At 40.8% G+C, this 23,925-nt stretch overlaps 1 protein-coding gene across 1 annotated transcript in view; it reads right to left on the reverse strand.

Annotated features, from left to right (window-relative positions):
• Positions 1 to 16,673, reverse strand: part of LOC125294427 (long-chain-fatty-acid--CoA ligase ACSBG2-like) — a 71,027-nt gene extending 54,354 nt beyond the window's left edge. Inside the window, exons 1-2 of the mRNA XM_048243155.1 lie at positions 15,994 to 16,673; positions 15,450 to 15,538 (exon numbers count right to left, since the gene is read on the reverse strand). Coding sequence (XP_048099112.1) covers positions 15,450 to 15,538; positions 15,994 to 16,311 — 407 coding nt within the window. The 5' untranslated portion in view covers positions 16,312 to 16,673. The remainder of the gene's footprint in view (positions 1 to 15,449; positions 15,539 to 15,993) is intronic.
• Positions 16,674 to 23,925: the final 7,252 nt, after the last annotated feature.

The raw sequence follows: 23,925 nt of genomic DNA on the forward strand, positions 1-23,925 counted from the left end.
AGAGAAAACTCCAATCTAAAAATCTTTCAGTGCGATTTAGAGTAGCCTACTCCTAGTAGTAAGATAAAAGCCTTTGTGAATAGCCTACGGCCCCAGTTATTCATCATCTTCCGTCCTTGTGTAGCGCATGCATTCTGAGACCTGTCACTCAACATTGTAAGGGAGGTGTTTGGAATCATGCCCGCGTTACAAACATCAGCCAATCAGCCAATCAAGGTGGTCACGCTTGCCCATTTACCCAAATTAATGGTTGAATATTACTGATGATCATTGTTATTTAAGAACATGCAGTGTGCGTAGGGTACCAAAAACATATTGCTCGTAAAAGAGGATCATAACGCACATTCTGGCGGGTCTGTTATTTACTGTAGGCTGCGCAAACCACATGCCTTTATTTTGGACAAGCCTGCATTCATTCATTCATTCATTCAACCTTTATTTATTCTCGGAGGGTCATTGAGGGAAACCCTCATTTTCAATGAAGCAGAAATTACAGAAGCGAAGCAAAGCGCTCCACAAACAAGACAACATTCGAGGCCTTCTGTTGAAGAATTTTATATAAAGCCTGCGCTGACAGTAATCCTCCTGCCCCTGATAGGCCTACCACAGCTGTGGATAGTGTGGAATGTTCAAGTAATAACACAATCCAATGTGTGTCTCAATTGTCCCCCGCTGACCACCTCACACATTTCTCTAGATTTTACAACGAACTTACATGACACAATGCCATAAAATATGCCAGTTTTAGGACACAGAATAATGTTTGTAATGATACCAGGTAGGCCAGGTATTGTCGAAGGTGCATGGTGAAGTGAAATTCTTACTTTGGAAAACAAACATTTGCCGATATCATCGCCATCATCAGAATATTGCAACAGATTCTGTGTTCTGGACTGTAGGTAACTTGTTAAGCCAGTGGTTATCAAACTTTTATTTCATTCCCCACTTTGATCAAGGGGCATGACTGATGATAGTGGAGATAACGATATCCCGAGGCTTTTGCAAGTCAGCATCTTCGACGGTAGTCTATTAAAAATATAAGTTTTCGATGTCCCAAACGGAGAGCCATACTTTATTGTTTTTAACGATCTCTGTGCTACTCACAAAAATGTAGGCATGGGGACATGATGAAGTAGGTTATCCAACTGTCGGTGTTAAATTATTGTGATTACGAGCCAGTGGTTTTCAAACATTATGCGTGACTTCGGACATCTAACTAAATGCAACAGGCTCATATATCAGTCCCTCGCGATTCGCAAAATGAGGACCAGTGTTTTGTCAAATTGCAAATAGCTATTCGTTTTAACTATTTTTTTTTATGATAGTAGCCTATACAAAAAGCACTTCATACTATCTTAATCTTGGAATATGGGGGGGGAAGTGGCTTCTGCAGTCAGCCAAATATGAATGTAATTCTGCGGCATAAAGCAGATGTAATTGTTTATTGTACAGAAATATAAAAAATGACATGTCAAGCAGTCAATTGACTACATTGCAGTCAAGAAGTAGGGCAAATTAATTTACTTAAACCAAACGTGGGTCATAGTTGTCTAAGCCTCTATTAAGTAACCTGTTAAAAAAACGCCGCCAGATAGTATTAAATCGGCAACAACATTGTTTTCTGCAGAAGCCTACCCAAGGCTACAGATTAATTCTGAACAGTTATTTCTCTACTGGCTCAATTATCACACCACTGTTTTGATTTGCGTGAGTTGCGTTAACCCCAACACTGACAATAATGTAGACAGCAAATTTCGATTTCGATTTTCGTGTAGTCAAGCCTTAAGCCATACCCAAGTAGCCTAAATCGAGGTAATGTTTAATTATGCATGATTTATTTTGTTATTGAATTCGTAGGCTGGGATTACTCTCGGCAACAATTATGTAAGGGACAGCAGGCAGAGCGATGTACAGTGGCAGAGCGACGCACAGTGGCTGAAAGTGGTACTAAAGCTTCACGCAGCTTCACGCCACGTAATGCGCGAATGAAGTGGTCATTTGAAAGCGATGCCCACTGTACGTAACATAGTTTGAATGAAGTTTCTACGTTAAACGGTTGAAGCTGCATTAAGTGCGTTAGAAGAAGAATAAGAATAAGCATAAGAATAAGAAGCCTAGGAAGAACAGTACAGTGCATTTTCATGCACTGTAAAAAGCCTTGGAATAACAGTACAGTGCATTTTCATGCACTGTAATAAGAAGAAATCGGATAACAGTAGATTGCATTTTCATGCTCTCTAATAAATCGCGAACTCACGTTCTATCCTAGCAGACCCAGAAACTTATAGTAGCATATATGTTAGATTAATTCAAAAGAAATCTCACTTCTTAACCCTCTATACCCGTGAGGCGACCGCCGACGGCCGCTCTGTATTTCCCTGTAACGGCGTCCGGCCGCAATTTTAAAGAGACATCTGCTACAGTATAACCTTCATACATGAAATAATACAGCGTTAGTGGATAAACACCAGACTTTTATTTTGACACACATAAATGGCTAGGTCGCTATTGACTTTTCTCCGGTATTTTTGAGTTTAGCCTGTTGACTGACCGGCTGAGGACTTACGGTGCCTCTGGAGTTATGGCTTCAACAAGCGTCCGCCTTTTCTCGATAGATGAGATGGTATTGATGTGCATCCACCATGTTTTGATGTAAGTGACGATCATATTGATGTAAGAAATTGACAAAATAAAAAAAACATGAAAGTGTAATAAATTTAACGTTAGCATCCTCCCCGCTTTGTCATGACTGACTTAGCTGCCTCTCTGGCATAAAAAAAATTGTATGGCTGTCACTGTGAAAGTCAGTTTGAGTTTAGCTAGCACCAGCAAAATATAGGCATAATTCAATGATGGGTCATGGCCTAATTAACAATAAAGTTTATGATAAACCCATGCCAGGTTTATTTGCAGTTATATCACATTAACATTACCCCTTTCTGGCATGTACAGTAAAGCTAACATTATCGTTATCCCACTTACAGATAGTTATTGCAAACTACTACTTATGTATGTCTCTCTAAATGAGTTTTGTTGACTAATAACCAAAGCGGGAACCACCGTTGTGTTTTTCTGCTTATGGATGTCAGGAAAATGTATTTGTATACAAGTAGGCCAATGTCTCCTCATCTTCGTGATTACAAAAAGCCTGCTAATTTGCTACCTTCACTGATGTAACGTTAACGTTAGTCTGAGACTCGTAATGTTAGCACAGGATAGGTTGAAGGTTAGTGAACGAGTGCAACAGGTTCATTATCATCAACTGATCAAGTTTAGATAAATTATATAACATGATGTGCATATAAAACAAAACGTAAATCCATGTCAGGATTAACAGTCCCTGTTGTTGGTGACATGCTTATCAAATGAGTCACGATTTCATACGCTATGCTTCATGGCCTCGTTAGTTCATATCCTCATCATTTTTAGCTGTAAGGCTCACTGTCCAGCTAAATCCCAAATAAGTGCAAGATATGCCAGTCTATTTCAATGAAATCAGTACTCATATAGTATCGTGTTTCCCAGCTTCTAATACAGAAATATGTGAACCATATTTATAACTTTTTGTTAGTGAAAAACTTTGAGACTGTAAGTGAGTAGGCCTATGGCTGTCTATGGGAAACATGAATATATAATTTTAATGGATCATATATCATTTGAAAGAGCAATTTCTAATCTTTAAACTGAAAGAAACTTACAATTGACACTTTTCATTAGATTTTTAGTTATTCTTGGTTATTTAAAATGTTTCTCAAATTGCCCTTTTCTCTTAGAATTCCCAGGAATCTGAAGCATTGTTGTAGAATTCCACTGGGGTATAGAGGGTTAAGAAGCAATGATGCTCAACAAACAAGAAAAGCCTTCATAGCAGGCTGTCAAAGTATTATCAATCTTATCAAACCCTTATACATTAAGTACAGTCCATGAATCATTACCGTGTGGCGTGCTCGCCCAATACTGTTCGTCAGTCAGTGTCGTGCTCCACCGCATTTATCTCATGCTGCCGTCTGCCACTTTCGCCGTCAGAAACTTGTTAGCTTCTGCAGAATCAAATGTCTCAGTGCAATCTCCAGCTGTGACGATGAACTTAGCTGGGTATCGAAATCCATACCGGATCTTCCTGGCCTTACACTTCACCTTGATAGCAGAAAATTGTTGACGTTCTTGAAGGATGTGAGCTGACAGATCCGGATAGATGAACACTGGAGAGTTGTCATATCGTAGTCCGGGGCTCTCCCTAGCTAGCTTCAGGACAAGTTCTTTAACCGCCAAGTGGTGGAATCTCACTGTGATGGGTCGAGGCTTGCGGTCCTTCCCAGATTTTGAATTCCAATATGCACTGTCAATCCGAAAAGGCTCTCTGAAAAACTCTTCACCCAAGGAGCAGTGTTGATATAAAGTCGGTCAGTTTGCCGCTTTCAGCTTGCTCTTTAATGCCTACAATGCGTATGTTCTGCCGACGAGCATGGTCTTCCATAGAACTTAGCTTAGCCTGCTGTTGTTTGGACTGGGAGGCTAGACTAGTGCATAGCTTTTCTAAGTCCTCAATACGTTTTTCATGAGAGACACTGGCTTCCTCAGTAGTGGTCAATCTAGCGTTGATATCCGACACATCTGCCTTCAGACTATTGATCGTGGTATTCAACTCTGTAAATCTTTTGTCCATATTTTCACTTAGGGAACTGATGGCGGCTAGCACATCCTGAATTGTACCGTTAGCACCTGCCTCACCATTCTCTTCATCACAGATGGGACTGGAGTCGCCACCACCACCCTCTGAAGTGGTGGAATTGTTATTTTTCTTACCCTTTCCTTTCATAGTTTCCTATTCGAACCAAGTTCAAGTCAGTGAGTTTGATAAATAAACATTAAGTGCCAAAAAAAGAGGTATTAGATGGAAGTTTCTGGAGCTCTCGCCAAACACGTCTACTCCTTCACACCCATGGCTCCGCCCCCCCCCGACGCTAACGTTTTTGCCAACAACTCGATCGGCACACATCGCAAGTTTATACAACTAGTGCAGAGCCCGTTCAAACATGCCATTCCTGTAGAAAACCTGTAGCCCGATTATATGCACGCAGGTATGCCTGCTTTAACAATAGGATGATAGGGAAAAACATCATTCCAGCTAAGCATTCAATACTGTATACTGAATATCATAATATATTAGCTGAAATGTAGGACAGATGGCGTTGCTGGCGGGCGGACCACGGCTCAGCCACCTTGGCCATGGCAAAAGTCAGTGGCTTGTGGTCCACAAAAGCAGTGAAGTGTCGACCTTCCAGCAGGGAACGAAAATGTCTGATGGCGAGGTAGAGACCAAGCAGCTCCCCGGTCGAAAGTGCTGTACTTTACGCCGCTGGGACGCAGCTGACGGCTAAAGAAAGCCAGCGGCTGCCAGGCCCCGCCTACCCACTGCTCGTAGACAGCACCGACAGCGTAGTTCGAGGTGTCCGAGGTGATGGCGATGGAGGCTGTTGAAGAAGGATGCGCCAGCATGGTGGCATTCGCCAGGGCTGCCTTAGTGGCAGCAAAAGCCTTGTCCCTGCTCTCTGACCAGTCCACAAGGTGCTTGGGCTTACCTTTCAAGGCCTTGTGCAAGGGCCGCATAAGCTGAGCAGCTCGAGGGATGAAGCGGTGGTAAAAATTCACCATGCCGAGGAACTCCTGCAGGGATTTGACAGTGAGCGGGCGTGGGAACTTTGTTACTGCCTCCACCTTTGATGGGAGAGTCCCAGGAAGTCAACGGTGGAGAGACCAAACTGGCACTTGGCGGGGTTGACAATTAGCCCATGTTGGCTAAGTCGCTCAAAAAGTGTTCGGAGGTGCGCCAGGTGTTGAGACTTGGACATGCTCGCTACGAGGATGTCATCCAGGTACACAAAAAGAAAAGGTAGGTCCCGCAAAACAGAGTCCTTGAGGCGTTGAAAAGATTGGGCGGCGTTTTTAAGGCCGAATGGCATGCGCAGGAACTCAAAAAGACCAAACGGCGGGATCACGGCTGTTTTGGGAATGTCCAGTGGGTGCACCGGCACCTGATGATATCCCCGGACGAGGTCCACCTTGGAAAAAATCACCTTATCTGCCAGGTGAGCTGAAAAATCCTGTATGTTCGGGACTGGGTATCGGTCAGGTGTTGTTGCCTCATTAAGCCGCCGGTAGTCGCCACACGGGCGCCAGCCGCCGCCCGGTTTGGGGACGATGTGGAGGGGTGATGCCCACGGGCTGTCGGATCGACGGACTATACCCAGGCGCCCATGTTTGCAAAATTCAGCCTTTGCAACGGCAAGCTTGGTCGGGTCGAGATTTTGAAGCGCAGACGGGTGGACCAGTAGTGGCGAGATGGTACTCCACACCATGCTTCACAGCAGATGCAGAGAAAGTGGGCTGAGTGAGCGCTGGGAACTCGGCAAGTAGACGGTGGAAGTCATCTGAGGCTGATAGCATGCTAGACAGTCGTATGGAGTCAGTCCCGCTGAGCGCACGCATGATAAGAACAAAATGTGACGCCGTCAATCAAACGGGCGGTTCTTAACATCTACCAACAGTCCATGTGCACACAGAAAATCGGGTCCGAAAGTAGGGGAACGGCAACCTTTGCTGTAACAAAGTCCCAACCAAACCGCTGTCCTCCCAAACACAATTCAACGCATTCTCGCTCCATACGCGGCGGATGGGGCTACCATTGGCAGCTTCCATAGGGGCCGTGGCTGTCAGTCACCATGTCCAAACGGGATGCAGGCAGGATGCTCCTCTGTGCTCCCCGCGTCGCACAGGAAACGCCGTCCGAGATGCTGTCATGGATGAAAAGCAGCCTGCCTACGCCGCCGACGCCATGGCCACTACTGAGCCCGGCCCTGGCATTTCCCTGACCCGCCCCGAAACTGCACGGCGAACAACATTTTTTAGCCTTGGGTCCAAACTTAGCATGATAAAAACACAAGCCTGAAGACTGTTGGGGGCCAGAAGACTGCTGCCGACGAGAAGTGGTTGCAGCGATGAGTGTGGAGTCGTCCAGCATCACGGGAGCGATGTGTGCGGGAAAAAGCGCGGCCACACAATGTCCCTGACTTGCCAGGAAGAATTTGTCAGCCTCTTCAGCCAGCCTCCGACAGTCAGTGATTGTGGTGTTGGCTAGTGCAGTCCTGACTTGGGAAGGCAGCTGACGCAGAAAAAGTTGGATAAAAAGAAAATCGGGTCTGTGCTCACCCAAGAGATCCAGCATACGGTCCATGAGCTCAGATGGTTTGCTGTCACCCAGTCCTTGAAGGGAGAAAAGCCTGCTGGCTCTCAGCGTCTGACAGTTCAAAAGTTTTTAACAGGTGGGCTTTGAGTGCTATATACTTCTCAGTTGCCGGAGGGTATTTAAGAAGACTCACTACTCTGGATGCTGTTGAATTTCCTCGAGCCGACACAACGTAGTAGTACTTTGTTGTATCCGCTGGTGATCTCACGCAACGCGAACTGCGCTTCAGTCTGGGCAAAACCATGCCGACGCCGACTATTCCCAGAATTCGGGAGTTCGAGGGTAACAGCGTTCAGCGGTCATGGTCGTGGCGGTCTCTGGATACGCCCAGCAGACTAACGCCGGGGTCACCAGTGTGGAAATTGCAGTAAATCGCAAGAGACAATTTCTCACGCTGAGAGCACACAAATGCGCAGGTCGCTTATTTTGATAGGAAAAACACTGAAAACTAAAATGGCGCTGTCCAGCAACAAAACAGGCATGGGGCTACACGTCATCACACATTCATAACATTTAAAGGGACCACGATGCCTGAACAGTTATACTTACATGAAGTAACTACAGACAGAACAAAGTGCTGTGTTTAATATGAACGGTGTGTAGAACCACACTTAATAACAAAGGTGAATTATGCCGGTCACATTCACTACAAGCCTATAATTAATGTGCAGTAAGCAGAATTTAGGCATGACTACATGTGATTTCTACAGATCAGAATGGCATAACAAATGTTTTGAGTTAAGGCTATAGGCCTAGCTTATTGCATAACTTTCCTGATAGTGAAGACAAGCCATTTTGTGAACGTTTGACATTTGCAACAATGTGACTCAAAAGCAGTGTTTGGTAGCATAAGTGACGTTTCTCTGTCTGCCACTTGTTGTCTAGCTGTGTGGCACGTCTTCTGAAACGTTAAATTCGGGACCATTAGCCTATTGCTTGTTTCAATTTGGGACCTTGCAGTCGGAAATGTAGTTTGTTTATTCAAAGTCTCACGTCCAATGTAGCCTGGGCTATTCAAAGCGTCAGTTTATTGCACATACTTTTCATGTAATTTTGAATAGCCACATAAACACATGTTTGTTGGCGTGTTGTTGCAAAATCCGTGTAATCATTTTATTCAAGCAAACATACAGGAAGTCTTTATTGTTGAGGTCAGAGATGATAATCAAACATCTTGCATTTTAACGAAACACGAAACACGAAAGCCAACGTGTGCTTCTTTTACCGATATATAACGATATATTTAGCTTTTCTTATCCAAACAATGTCAAACTATGCACTGCACTTACTCATGCCAGTAGCAAGACACTACTCATGCCAGTAGCAAGACACCTGCCAAGTTTGAAATCGAACAGACCAACAACAGCAGACAGACAGACAGACAGACAGACGTTCCTGCAATTTATGGATAGATAGATGCGATGGCTTGTTTGTTGGGATAGGCATCCGACAACGAGTACTCGGGGCAACAGTCTATCATTTGTCTATCATTCATCATAATTCTTCAAACCCTAGATTGTGAATCTAAAGGTCTCCACCCACTGTTGGTCAGTGAAATAGAGCTATAATCGGGCCTTAAAATTTAGGCCCGAGAAGACCTGAGGCCAACAGAAATCAGCCCGAGCCCTGACCGAGCCCGAGACTGACAGCTTTTTAATAGCCCGAACCCGTTTACAGCCCGACATTATTCAAATGTCCGCATGCACGCAGCTCTTTTGCCTTTTGTCAAGAATGAGTAACATTTGACATCATTTATTCATGACTAACGTAGCCTAGGCCACTTGAAAGTTGGAACAAAGAAATAAAATAGCCCAAGTCCTCTCAGCATTCTGAAGTTTGCGGGAACCCTCCCATACGCAGACCCGACATTAATTAGTTCTTGCGCCAGCTTTTCAAACCCCTCGCCATTTACGATATTAAAAGGTCTAATGTCTTTACAGCGAAAGCTGACACACTTCTTCTCCGTAACCATTTGTTTCACCTTTGCAAGGTTTGATTTTGTTGCTGTAGCCTAACAAACGATATGATCCTGATGGGCACTGACAGCTTTGATCAACATTAGGGCTGTAACGATACACCAACCTCATGATTCGGTTTGTATCACGATTTTTGACCCACGGTTCGATACGAATCTTGATTTTGCTTTTTTTTTAATAACATTTTAATAGCCTCCCTTAGAACACCAGAGGATTACAATATATCTATTATTTTATATCCTGATATAAAAATATTTTTCTGAATGACTGATATTTATGACAGCACACTTTATGCAGATTAGCCTATAGCCTAGGCCTGCTATTTTTTATTACAACTCTACCTCTTTAATTCAGCTGTCTGGTTGAAGCCTGGAAATATTGTAAACAAAGTAGCATAGTTGGCTAGCTTAGCCTATCGTAATCTACTGATTGGACTGTTCAGTTTTCCCATGTGTGTTTAAGTTTCAAGGTAATACTTTTTCTCCTTGGGACAGGCCCTTTTGGGAAACGTTGGTATTGAGATGATCAGTCAACTTCAATGCAAGAGTTTTAAACAAATATGTGCAGCATGCTAATGATGCTAAGCGGATTTAATAGTAATTTAGCTAGTCGCCTTCTATGCGGCCCTTGCTTTCAATGACAGTGAATGTTTTATTTAAGTTGCACGTGTTCATTGAGCGGGAGAGGGAGAGGGAGAGGGAGGGAGCGCGAGAGAGAGCGGGGCAAGGAGAGGGGGTTTACTTCTAAACTGTTTGGTAAAGTTGCACACATAGTCTACAATGAAAGCAAGGAGAGGTATGAAATTATTAATTTTTTTGTTTGTTTTTGGACAACGAGGCTACCGATAAGTAAAGGGAGATGTGGGTTGTTTTTGCGTCACAGAAGATGCAAAGCACCGCGTGGAAACACTAAAAAGGTGTGTCGCGATTCTGCCTTTTCACACCGCGACACAGTATCGTTGATATGAATGTCGCGATTTCGGTTTCGAATTGTATATCGTTACAGCCCTAATCAACATGCCTTATCAGCGAAATATATCCCAAAATACTTAGAATCAATAGGTGTTGGAAACGCTGACTATGCTAATTACTATTACCACGGATGCGCATCACTAATTCACATGAGTTGGATGGAAACACGCTAACAGAGAAGAGGTTCCATTGAAGTTGCTGAAGTTAGTGAGAGCACAGGTGCAGTTGATTAGCCCTTTAAGATGTCACAATGCTAATGGGTAATTCCATGTGAAAACAGCCAATATCGGGGTATCATGTACATGGTACCTCTCAGATTTTGCTGAAAAGCGGTGAAAATATGCCTTATGTTACCAAACAAAGGAATCTGAAGTTTCAGGTCAATATCTCAAACGGTTTGCCTGTGCCGTCCATTTGAAATTCGGGTGCCACGGCCCTAATTGACACATTGGAATTTCACATTTCATTCTTTGCCATTTTTGGAAGCCCTTAACGTCTGTTCTAATAGTGGTAGAAGGCTGGAAACTGGTGTGGTAGTTCATTGTAGCCTGTACTACACAATTCTGGAGGTAATTCTGTCATGGTCATTTTGGTCAAGTTTGTATTGGCGAGCACTGCATGCATAGATGTCTGGCACACTGACACAACAAATGATAACGAATGGCACCCAACATGGGATCTGTCTTTGATCCGATGGCCATGTGAGGATGTTGTTGACACACTTCATGAATTTCACAAAAATATCACCATGTTCATCTGAACGTTCAACAATGTTTCCAATGAACCAAGTCATCATAGATACAGGCAATGTATTTTCCTGGCTGGAAAATTGAGTTTTGTGGCTGATCTGACATTCTTCTTTGTTAGTGCAGAAGATATTAAAAAACATGAGGAAACATAGGAATCTATGATATCTATGGACGCAGTGCTCGCCAATACAAACTTGACCAAAATGACCATGACAAAATAATGCCACTGCTTCCACAATTTCTTGGATAATACTTAAAGATTTTCAATTTAATTTTATTTGGAGAGTGACAGGGGCAAGGAAAAACTCTTTTATTTGTAGCAGTCTTTCACTATGTAACATTCTTGTTATTTAGTTTGAAAGTTTGATGGGTCTCTTTCATGGGGGATAAGGGGTTAATCTGTGACAGTCTCAGTATTTAATTGTTTGCCATCACTGAGTATAATACTAAGTTATTTCCACTATTTTCATGCTTTATCATCACTAAATTCTCCCTGATTTACATTCCAGACTTCTGGAAACAATGTCCAAAATGGTGCATTATAAAGAATACAATTCATATTATGGAGCTTTATAGTCAAAAATGTTATTTCATTCAAAGAAAGAACAATTATGTATCTTTATCTGGTATAAATCCCATTAGGATCATCAATGGTCATTTGGGGGTCCAAATATGGGGTTCCAAAAAAGTCAAATTAATTTTGGCAAAGTTCCCAAATATGACAAATAATCATGTTTAGAATAAATATGATCATTAATCGTGGTGCTACGGCCACCCAAAATGTGAAAAATCGCACATGCTGTCAACATTTTTTAGGACTTTGTTGACCCACCTCTCATGCAAACAGTAAGGAATGTTGATTCTGCCTCCAGAATTGTGTAGTACAGGCTACAATGAACTGCCACACCAGTTTCCAGCCCTCTACCACTATTAGAACAGACGTTATGGGCTTCCAAAAATGGCAAAGGATGAAATGTGAAATTCCAATGTGTCAGTTATGTAGGGCCGCGGCACCCGAATTTCAAATGGACGCCACGGGCAAACCGTTTGATATATTGACCTGAAACTTCAGATTCCTTTGTTTGGTAACATAAGGCATATTTTCACCGCTTTTCAGCAAAATCTGAGAGGTGTCATGTACATGGGTGGCTGAGTTGGTGTGGAATGACCCTAATGCAAAGTCTATGGGCAAAAATAAGCTTGTTTTTAGTTAATATCTCAAAAGGTATAAAGTTTACAAAAACAAAAAATACATTCCTCAAGTGTCCTTTTCAAGTCCTACGTTACAAAGTTTGAACGAAGTTTCTACGGTTGAAGCTGAATTAGACTCAGAAATTTGGTGGGAAGAAGAAGAAGAAGAAATATAGCTGCAAGCAGCAATGAGGGGGCCAAAGACCTTAACTTTACACATGATGGCAGAGCTACTCTACAAACTGATAAACATCACAAACGTCATAGTGAGGGTCATTAAAGTGCTGACTAACGTTAACTCAAAGACGCACACAAAGCAGGACACACTGGAGTGCTGGGTTGAGATTAACAAAAGAGTGAACTGAGGGCGAGCAAACAATTTATCCTGGTCTGAGCCCCTGCTCCGGAGCTACAGGGTTTTCCAGCAGGTAAACAAGGGTGTTAGGTGGCAGAGCCAAACAATTCTGCAATTTCTCCACAGCACTTTCACCTCAAGCCCTCCTTTACACTGACAGACTTTGGAAAAGATTTGCAAAGATTTGGAAAAAGATTTTTGAAAGACTACAGTCTCAGACCCTCTCACATCTAAAGACAAGTAGTAGAGTTTTAAGTCACAGACTATGATTTTGCAATGACTAGGGATCTTGCAGGGTCACTATTTACAAGACTGCAACACGATTCCTTTAAATTATTACCCATTGTGCAATAGATAAACAGGAACTGAAAATTATAGCCTACTAAACTCAAAGTCGTATTTTCGTGTTTCTGCAGCATTGTTTCATGCGTGACATCCTTAACCGATATAGAGTTGTTCTGTCAAGTGGAAGAGCTGACTAAATATGTATAAGAAATGACAAATATTATAAGAATAACAAATAATTATAGGCTACAGCTGTGTCGGAGTCAATAAGATAAACAGCCTATAATTATACAGTTATACTTGCCTTGCACTACAAGTCCATATTGACAAGTAGCTGTAATGTTATAGTGTGCTAACCTCCAGAACCCAACAGCATTCTATTCTAGTACGCTAACCTCCACAACCCAACAGCATTCGAACACTAATGCTTCAAGTGGGATTTGAACTCTCAACCTAAGGATCACCAGTACAAGGCATTATCCAACTGAGCCACTGTCAATCCTACATGTTGGCCAGTCACATTCACATGGTGAAAATGTGTATTGGTAAACACACAACAAGAAAAACTCCAAGCATACATTTTTACAATAAAATGAAGGGCTTTCCTAAAAGCGTACACCTGAAAACTTTTTGAAATTCTGGGGCAATTAGACATTTGTAGAGATGAACACTAATGGATGAAATATAAATATGATAGACGTAATGATGAAGGAAAAATAGTAAACAAAGAAGTTCCCCTGAATGTAATAGAGAGTCCCGGCATTCTGATTCTTGGCAACTGATGAGTGTGAATGTTGATTGACTGATGTCATTAAGGTGCTGTTCAATGGTGTGAATCTTAAATGACAAATCCTAAAGCTCTAACGGGGATTCGAACACTCAACCTAAGAGACACCAGTACAAGGCATTATCCCACTGAGCCACTAACAATCATACACATTGAGCAGTCACATTCACATGGTGAAAATGTGTGTTGGCAAACACACAACATCAAGAAAATTCCTAGCATACATTTGACAACAGAATTAAGGGCTTTATAAAAAAAGAGTACAGATCTGAAAATGTGCACTGTTAATGGTATCCACATAATGATGGTTGTATGGTTGTTCTCCAAGGAAAATAATTTACTCATATAGGAATATAGGTGATATAGGAGAAATGGGCTGAGTGGTCGAACTTTATTGATCTATATCTCTGAAATGGAACCACATATCCAAATTCTTTTGATAACTTTTGTGAGGCTTGGTCTAAACATTGTCTGTGAGAATTTTGGTGAAGATTTGATTATTTTTGAAGAGTGTGAAACTTTTTATAATGTTTGGCTTTTCCATGAAATTGTGGCAAAAGTAAACATTTGTAGACCATAAGACCAGTGCCAAAAAGATGCATCTAAGTTTAGAGATTAATATTATGAAAGAATTTTGAGTCTAGGTTAATCTGGTAAGGAGAAATAAGCATAATTAACTTTTTTTTCCAATAGCGCCACCTTTGGGTGCAGTACCCCAAATTTTGGGTTATGGGTAGAGGGGGGTACTGGTAACCACCTGAAAATTTCAAGAGTTTTGGAGTTACGGTTTAGGCTGCAGTATAACTTTTACAGAATTTTGGCAAAAAATGAACGGTACAGAAACAATAGGGGTCCTGCAGCTACGCTGCTCGGACCCCTAATAATAAGAAAACGTAGAAACACAATGAGGTCCTCGCAGCTTCGCTGCTTGGCCCCCAAAACGAAGACTTCGGATAACAGCACAGTGTATTTTCATAATAATAAGAAGAAGAAGACTTCGGATAACAGCACAGTGCATTTTCATAATAATAATAATAAGAAGACTTCGGATAACAGAACAGTGCATTTTCATGCATTTTCATGCACTGTAATAATAATAAGAAGAAGACTTCGGATAACAGAACAGTGCATTTTCATGCATTTTCATGCACTGTAATAATAATAAGAATCATAACAGCATTTTTCATAATAATAATAATAAGAAGACTTCGGATAACAGAACAGTGCATTTTCATGCATTTTCATGCACTGTAATAATAATAAGAAGAAGACTTCGGATAACAGAACAGTGCATTTTCATGCATTTTCATGCACTGTAATAATAATAAAAAGAAGAAGAAAAATAACAGAACAGTGCATTTTCATGCACATGCACTGTAATAATAATAAAAAGAGTGCACTTACATGCAATAAAATAATTTCTTCATGTCAACAAATGTATGAACTAATTTGATTTAAAGATGCTGTCAGTGATTGTGCAGGCAGTTTGTTATATATACATTTATTTAAATTAATTAGCGTAGACAGTTCTGTCCAAAATAACGTACATGATATTATAACCAAGGACCAAATGAAACACAGCAGGTAGCTCACCTCTACCTTCTTTTACAAAACCCCCTCGCTCATTTTACATTATATATTTTAAATTAATTAACATTACTTTTTAGAAATGTGCTTTCACTTTAAAGAGGGGATTTTTGTAAATTATAGTAAAAAAGGACAGATTACTAAAGCAGTAAAAGGGGAACTATCCAAGGGGGATGAATACTTTTTGTAGGCACTGTATATAAAATACATAAGGTATTATAAATTAGTGTATACAAAAAGATAAACATCTGAAAAGGTACATCACATATTACATCTTAAGACATAAACTCAGAAAGGCTTACCCCGCCATGATGCAACCAATGTCAGCAATAAACCACTGAGGGGAGTTGAAGCCTAAAATTCCTACGCCATGGTAATGCTCTAGCCCCAACTAGCAGAAGAAAAACAAATCATAATTAATGTTAACTAATGAAGGTTAACTACTGTTGACCTACATTATCTTTTTGTAGACTACACCATGAACAGACTACTGTTCATGGTGTGCACACTTTGCCAAGAAAGAAGAGATGTAACTCAAGCTCCATGGCAAGTTTCCTGTTGCTGAAGTGTTAGTATGTTACTGGACAAAATATATTATTTTGTCATGCTCAAATGACTACGCTCAAAATTACATTGACACATCAAGAATATTCATATTCAAAAGTCTTATTTAAACATCTTGAAATAATAGGCATATCATATTTAATATAATCTTGTATTTTTGGTTACATATCTGAAGTGACCAAAGACAAACCGCCAAATCCCAAACAACCATTTCTATTTTGTCTACACTTGCGGACAACACATTTAAAATAATCTGTTCCATGTTTAATAGCAATTACCCACTTTGATGAAGCTCTTGGCAGCAGACCTGCACTGAAGCAGGTATTCTTTGTAAGTCATAGCAATCCATTTTCCATCTTCTTTCCACTTCAATGCAAGCTCATTTCCGTGGCAATCCACCGTCCTCTGAAACATCTGATGGATAGTTATTGGTGTCTCAGAACCAGGGCCCGATTCAGACGTGCGAAGTTTTACAGGCTTATGCTTTTCTGTACTCCATAAGAGCTCTGCTGGCTTCAGGGAGACATTGTGTTGCCGGTATATTGGTATAGGCTCCCCTTCAGAACCAGGACAACACGATCCAAAGCAGGGACACGACATTGATTCTACAGATTAGTCAAATGTTTTGATCTCGGTTATAAATGTGTTATGGCTTAGGCATAAAGCATTTCTTCTCCCACTTGTGTGTATGGACACACACACAACACAAATGTGAAAGCTGATTCCAATTTCAGAGAAGGTGCCTCTCAGATTACTGCCAAGACAAAGCCTTTGGAATGTCATGATCCACCCACCAGTCAGGTATCTCGAGATCATCAACACACACAAGATAATGTAGAAATGAGAAGAATTCAAAGAAGTCCAACTTCCTCATGTTAGGTCGATCTGTTGCCTGAATCGGGGACATAGTTCATTGGGAGTAAAGCAAGAACACAATGTATTTGACTCCAAGAGCAGAAAGGTTCTTTATTGCAGATTCTGACCTGTTTCTCCTAAACCCTGTTTAAGAGAAACAAGGAGTAAACACTGTAGATAAGACTAACAACATTGCAGTGAGTATTGTCAGTTACACTTGAGTCAAGAGAAAGGCTATTCTTAGGAGAAATACGGGTGATCAAAGTCTTACATGGGAAAGTGAACTAAATTATGGCTTGGAGACAGGGATGGACAGTATTTCTGATACATGTATTTAAAATACGAATACAAAATACAAAATACTATAAAAAAATAAATGTCGGGGCTGTCCAATTTATCAAACCATATTACGTTACCAATTACATAAAACAGTGTAGTTTTGAATGAAATACAACATTGTTTTCAAATAGTCAAAAGAGGGTTTGTCACAGATACTAAACCACAAAACATGAAATTAAGCACACCCATGATTTTCTTTCAAACACGTGTTTCAAACAATGTTGTTACATTTAACTGACCTATTTTGCCACAGTAATGCATTTATCCAACAGAATCATGTAAGGTAAATGTGAAAATCCTAAGTAACCAGTAAGGCAAATGAACACATGGGATGTCTTGGTGTCACCATTTCATTGTGTTCCCATGACCCTTTGCAAAAAGAACACCGAGACAATCACGCAGCTAACATTGTTGGCAAAGGTTTTCACACAAGTTTTCTAAAGAAGGTTATGTTTAGAGACCAGTAGAGTTTGGAGCTGAGTTGTATCTTATGTCAGTGCTCGAATTACGTGGGAGCCAGAGGGAGCCGAGCTCCCATAGAGTGAGGACTGGCTCCCATAAAAGCAACAAAGTCAAATATCTGAGGGGGTCTCTCATATCTGAAGGTGTCTGCCATATATGGCATTGTAATTTAATCTCCATCCATGTGCGGTCTCTTACCATTAAAGACGTTAAATTAAAATATAGGCTAGCCTACTACGGGACGTAGACCTGAGCATAGGCCTACCCTACGTTCATGAACGCAGCATGACTGCACTTCACCACCACACCACTATACTGCGCAAAAGTTCCACTTGCGCTTAGGCTATTTAATTGTATAGCCTTGTTAGGCTATGTGCCAGGTGTGCCAACTTTTTTTATGAGAGAGTCCCCCTTAAAGACAAAAAGATAATTTGAGCACTGTCTTATGTTATGCTTTGAGATGAACCATGCTTTGTGAATACTGTGGCACAACATTCATGTGCAACCAATGTAGACTAGCCTACACAATAAAATCAAGTAAATCCAGCGGGGTATTTTTTAGTGCCTCTAATCATTTTCATCATTCATTTGAATTAGTCATTGAGTCATTGTTGCTGATGCAAAGTAGACCATCTATTACCGAACATGAAGAAAGTAAAAAGATATCATCATGAGTCATTAAGGGAAAGTTCTTTGAACATGAGTTACTTTAAAACTAACTTTTATCTTTATAACTAAAGTTTATCTGGGTAATAGTCTACTTGCCAACAAGGTGAACCCAATGCCCCAAACAAACTATTTACAAATATGCACTCTGTACATGACAACCAGATCGAGGCCCCACCAGACGCAAAGACCAAGCCCGAGAGGCTGAATGGCTGAATGGCAGGTCAACCTGCAAGATGTTAAGCCAACTAAGGGAGACATGAATTCAGACAGGACATTAGACAGGAAAGTCAGGTTAGGGTGGAGAACTACCCCCAACCTGCCCTGCAGCAGTCATTGTGAGCCAGTAAATCGGTCAGGTTAGATCAGCATCACCAGGCCCAAAGGGCAGAGCTGGACATTGATTCCTCAGATTAGTCAAGTATTTTGATCTCGGTTATAAATGTGTTGTGTGTGTTTAATGGCATAAGCATAAAGCATTTCTTCTCCCACTGCTGTGTATGGACACACACACACACACACATACACACAACACAAATGTGAAAGCTACTTCCAATTTCAGAGAAGGTGCCTCTCAGATTACTGTCAAGACAAAGCCTATGGAATGTCACGATCAACCCACCAGTCAGTTGTCTAGATCAAAACACATCAGTACACACAAAAGATAATGTAGAAATGAGAAGAATTCAAAGAAGTTCAACTTCCTCATGTTAGGTCAGTCTGTTGCCTGAATCAGGGACATGGCACATTGGGAGTAAAACAAGCACATAATGTATTTGAAAATGGACTCCCAAGAGCAGAAAGGTTCTTTCTACTTCTTGTAGATTCTGACCTGTTTCTCCTAAACCCCCTTTAAGAGAAACAAAAGTTATTTATTCCGTGTCCGAAAGAGTGTTTCATTGACATCACATAGCAATAACAATAAAATAGTACAGAACGTTGTATTTGTCATGCCGTTCTACCACTTTGAGTTGGCCGTGACCAGGCAAAACATTTAACAATATGCAGGGAATGCAGGGAACACTGTAGTAGTATGCAAACACTGCTCACCACTGGCAGAGTTTATGATCATAAAGTGCCGTCCTTTTTACCTGCCAAGGGAAATTACTGCGATTCTGCTAGTCGCAGTATACATCCCGCCTACCAACAACAACAGCGATAAGAACGCGGCTCTTAGTGAACTGTACCAGGCTGTCAGTGAACAACAGACGGCACACCCAGACGGTTTCACCATCTTCACTGGAGATTTTAACCATGCTGATCTTAAAACTGTACTTCCAAAGCTACACCAGCATGTTGATTTTCCAACAAGAGGAGATAACATCCTGGACCTGGTCTACACTACACACAAAGGAGCATACAAAGCCACCCCCCTCCCCCACATTGGACTTTCAGATCATATCACTGTTATGCTAATGCCCGCATACAGACAAAGGGTAAAAGCGAAGAAACCGGTTCGTAAGCAGGTAAAAGTGTGGCCTGAGGGAGCCTCCGATTCTCTTCAAGACTGCTTTGACACAACAGACTGGGAAATGTTTAAGCAGGCAGCCACTTACAACAACCGGACAGACATAGAGGAGTATACAGACACTGTAACCTCTTACATCACCAAGTGCATCGATGATGTGACCCACACAAAAGACATCATCACTTTCGGGCTAACTGGAAGCCATGGCTGACAGGGGATGTCCCTCAGGCTGCTGAGGGCCAGAGACAAAGCCTACAGAGCTGGGGATGAAGCTGGCATGAGAACAGCGAGAGCCAACCTGTCCCGTGGCATCAAGGAAGCAAAAAAGGAATACGCTCACAAGATAACCACCCACTTCAAAGACAGCAGGAACGCACAAAGCCTATGGCAGGGCATTCAGGCCCTCACGGACTACAAGATTTTCAAATGCATGCTTGGTGCCACCCCTCAAGTTGGGCCATTACATTGTTCGTGGCCAGACCCTTAATCTTTCTAGATTACCAGGGTCTGGATTTTCCAGGCTACCTCCATCCACGACACATATCATAAATGCTGAAAAAACAAAGCCAAATCCATTGTCAAGGATGCCACCCACCCAAACCATGGTCTTTTCAGTCTACTCCCAGGCGATACAGGAGCCTCATCTCCTGTCTAGCATTCACACTTTAGCTGTTACTAGTTTACCTGTTTACATTGACTGTATTGCGCTGTTTACCTGTTTACATGTACTCCTACACTGTCTCATATACATATATATATGTATTCCATAGCCTGCCCATAAACCTGTGCAATATACTATACATATATTAGTTATATAAAATGCCTATTTATACTCAACATACTCTATCTCTCATACTATATCTCTGTAGACATGTCATCTGGAAAACCTGTATTTATCCAACTATACACTGTACATTATTAATCCCTATTATACACCATACTCTACCTGCACTTGGTATTTAACCAAACTTAGTGACAAAACACATAGGCCTACCTGGCTGAGCTGTTATGTAGCCTAGGCCTATATTTAAACTTATGTATTCATTTTCTATATGTTTTCCCTTTTTTGTACTGTACTTGTTTTAATGATATCTTCAATGTGTCGGAGATGTTTTGTCCATCTGTCTGTGTCTGGTGAGCCAAAGACAAAAGTCATCCATCCTTTATCACATCACAACTGGACTACTGTAATGCTCTCTACACTGGCATCGATCAATCCCAGCTCCGCTGCCTGCAGTTGGCTCAGTACTCAGCCGCCCGACTCCTCACCTGCACTAAAAAACGTGAACATATCACCCCAGTTCTGGCTTCACTCCACTGGCTCCCCATCCACTACCGCATCAATTTCAAACTCCTCTTGACTGTATACAAATCTCTCCATGGTATGGCCTCCACCTACCTGTCTGATCTTCTCCACCACCATTAGTAACTTACATAGCCTGCTCATTTTGGAACCAGGTTTACGCTTACTCTGGGTTAACATACCCAGTTAAAGGTGCTCTAAGCGATGCTGGGCAAAAACAAAACAGAGAGCTAGCTCGCTACTTCCTCCCCCTCCCTCCCGTGCTGCTCCCGTGCAATTGAAACTCTCCTAAACGCGCATCTCCATAACCACCCCCACCCTTGCCCTCTCCCCTCCTCATACCCAATCACCCCCTGCCCCTACCCCGCCACCCTCCCCCGCAACTCGTCCCCCATTGTGACTGTTATTGCTCATGTCTTGGATGTTTGTACTATTACTATTCATTCCTCACTCCACTATTGCTCTTGTCTTTGAGGCTTGTACCATTATGATTTACTTTTTATTCTTCAATCCATTGTTGCTTTTGTGTGTGTGTGCATGTGTGTGTGTGTGTGTGTGTGTGTGTGTGGTACTGTTGTCCTTTTTTGTTTCCCCATTCTGTTCTGCTATACAAAATAAATTAATTACAGTGCATGAAAATGCACTGTACTGTTATTCCAAGGCATTTTATTAGAGTGCATGAAAATGCACTCTATTGTTATCCGATTTATTACAGTGCATGAAAATGCACTGTACTGTTATTCCAAGGCATTTTATTAGAGTCTATTGTTATCCGATTTATTACAGTGCATGAAAATGCACTGTACTGTTCTTCCTAGGCTTCTTCTTATTACAGTGCATGAAAATGCACTGTACTGTCATTCCAAGGCTTTTTCTTCTTCTTCTGATTACAGTGCATGAAAATGCACTGTACTGTTATTCCAAGGCATTTTATTATAGTGCATGAAAATGCACTATACTGTTCTTCCAAAATGTCTTATTACAGTGCATGAAAATGCACTGTACTGTTCTTCCTAGGCTTCTTCTTCTTATTACAGTGCATGAAAATGCACTGTACTGTTCTTCCTAGGCTTCTTATTACAGTGCATGGAAATGCACTGTACTGTTCTTCCTAGGCTTCTTCTTATTACAGTGCATGAAAATGCACTGTACTGTTCTTCCTAGGCTTCTTCTTATTCTTCTTCTTCTAACGCTGTTTAATGCAGCTTCAACCGCTTAACGTAGAAACTTCATTCAAACTATGTTACGTAGGTCTTACTTAGGACATGGGTGCTATGTATTTTTCAGCTTTGTAACTTTTATACTTTTTAAACTATTAATTAAAATCTGTTCAAAATTTCCCCATAGACTTAACATGGGCTGATGACATCACAATAGAGCCGTTAAGCAATTAGAATCCTATGGCAGGTGTTCAGGCCACCTGTCCCAACTGCCATTCTCAGGCTTTAAGCATACAAACAGGCCCTATTAAGACTACACATCCTGTTCAACTGCTTCCTCTGTCAAAAACTGTTTCAAAATAAAAGTCCTCACTACAATAGTTCACTGTTAAACAATTTAACCCTTTAAACTACTGAACTTTTTAACTGTTCAGCCATTGTAACTGTTACTTATCAACTATGACTCCTACCCACTGTAGCTAGTTAGCTAAGTTAGCTAAGTAACATGGTTAGCATAGTTAGCATGTTAACATGCTAGTTAGCATTTTTAGCAAAACTGCTAAAAATGATTAGCTAAGTTAGCTAAGTTACATGGTTAGCATAGTTAGCATGCTAGTTAGTATTTTAAGCAAAACTGCTCTAAGTCATATGGTTAGCATAGTTAGCATGCTACTTAGCATTTTTAGCAAAACTGCTTAAAATGATTAGCTAAGTCAGCTAAGTCATATGGTTAGCATGCTAGCATGTTAGCATGCTAGTTAGCATTTTTAGCAAAACTACTTAAAATGATTAGCTAAGTAACGTGGTTAGCATAGTTAGCATGCTAGTGTGTTAGCATGCTAATTAGCATTTTAGCAAAACTGCTAAAAATGATTAGCTAAGTTAGCTAAGTAATGTGGTTAACATAGTTAGCTTGCTAGCATGTTAGCATGCTAGTTAGCAAAACTGTTAAAAATGATTAGCTAAGTTAGCTAAGTCACATGGTTAGCATACTTAGCATTTTAAACATTGTTAGCATTTTTTTTAGCAAAAAAAACTTGGTTAACATTATTATCTTTGATAACATAGTAGCATAACTGCTTGCAAACATTAGGGCCATTCCAACTGTCAGTTATCGTCAATTATCTACCTAAATAATTTAACTATTTAAATTATCCACCTATTTAACCGTTCAATCATTCCTACTATATTAAACCTTATCTACCAAGCAAATCATTTAACTATATAAACTATCCACCTATTTAACTGTTCAGTCATTCCAACTATATTAAACCTCATCTACCTAGTTCAGTCATTTGAACTATATTAAACCTCATCATGTTGGTTGCCAATTATCACATCATCTGTTTTAACAATATATTTCACACCATATGTTTTGTATTTTCATGCACTGGTAATTCCCTGGAATTGCGTTTTTACAGTGCATGAAAATGCACTGTACTGTTATTCCAAGGCTTTTTACAGTGCATGAAAATGCACTGTACTGTTATTCCAAGGCTTTTTTCTTCTTTTCTTCTTCTTCTAACGCAGTTAATGCAGCTTAAACCGTTTAACGAGAAACTTCATTCAAACTATGTTACGTAGGTCTTACTTAGACATGTGGGCTTTGTATTTTTCAACTTTGTAACTTTTATACTTTTTTTAAACTATTAATTAAAAAACTAGTCAAAATTTCCCCATAGACTTAACATGGGCTGATGACATCACAATAGAGCCAAAAAATTAGAATCCTATGGCAGGTGTTCAGGCCACCTGGATCAACTGCCAGTCTCAGGCTTTAAGCATACAAACTGGCCCTATTAAGACTACACATCCTGTTCAACTGCTTCCTCTGCCAAAACTGTTTCAAAATAAAAGTCCTCACTACAATATTTCACTGTTAAACAATTTAACGCTTTTAAACTACTGAACTTTTAACTGTTCAGCCATTGTAACTGTTACTTGTCATCAACTATGACTCC

Source organism: Alosa alosa, chromosome 5 (assembly GCF_017589495.1).
Source record: "Alosa alosa isolate M-15738 ecotype Scorff River chromosome 5, AALO_Geno_1.1, whole genome shotgun sequence".
Classification (NCBI taxonomy): Eukaryota; Metazoa; Chordata; class Actinopteri; order Clupeiformes; family Clupeidae; genus Alosa; species Alosa alosa.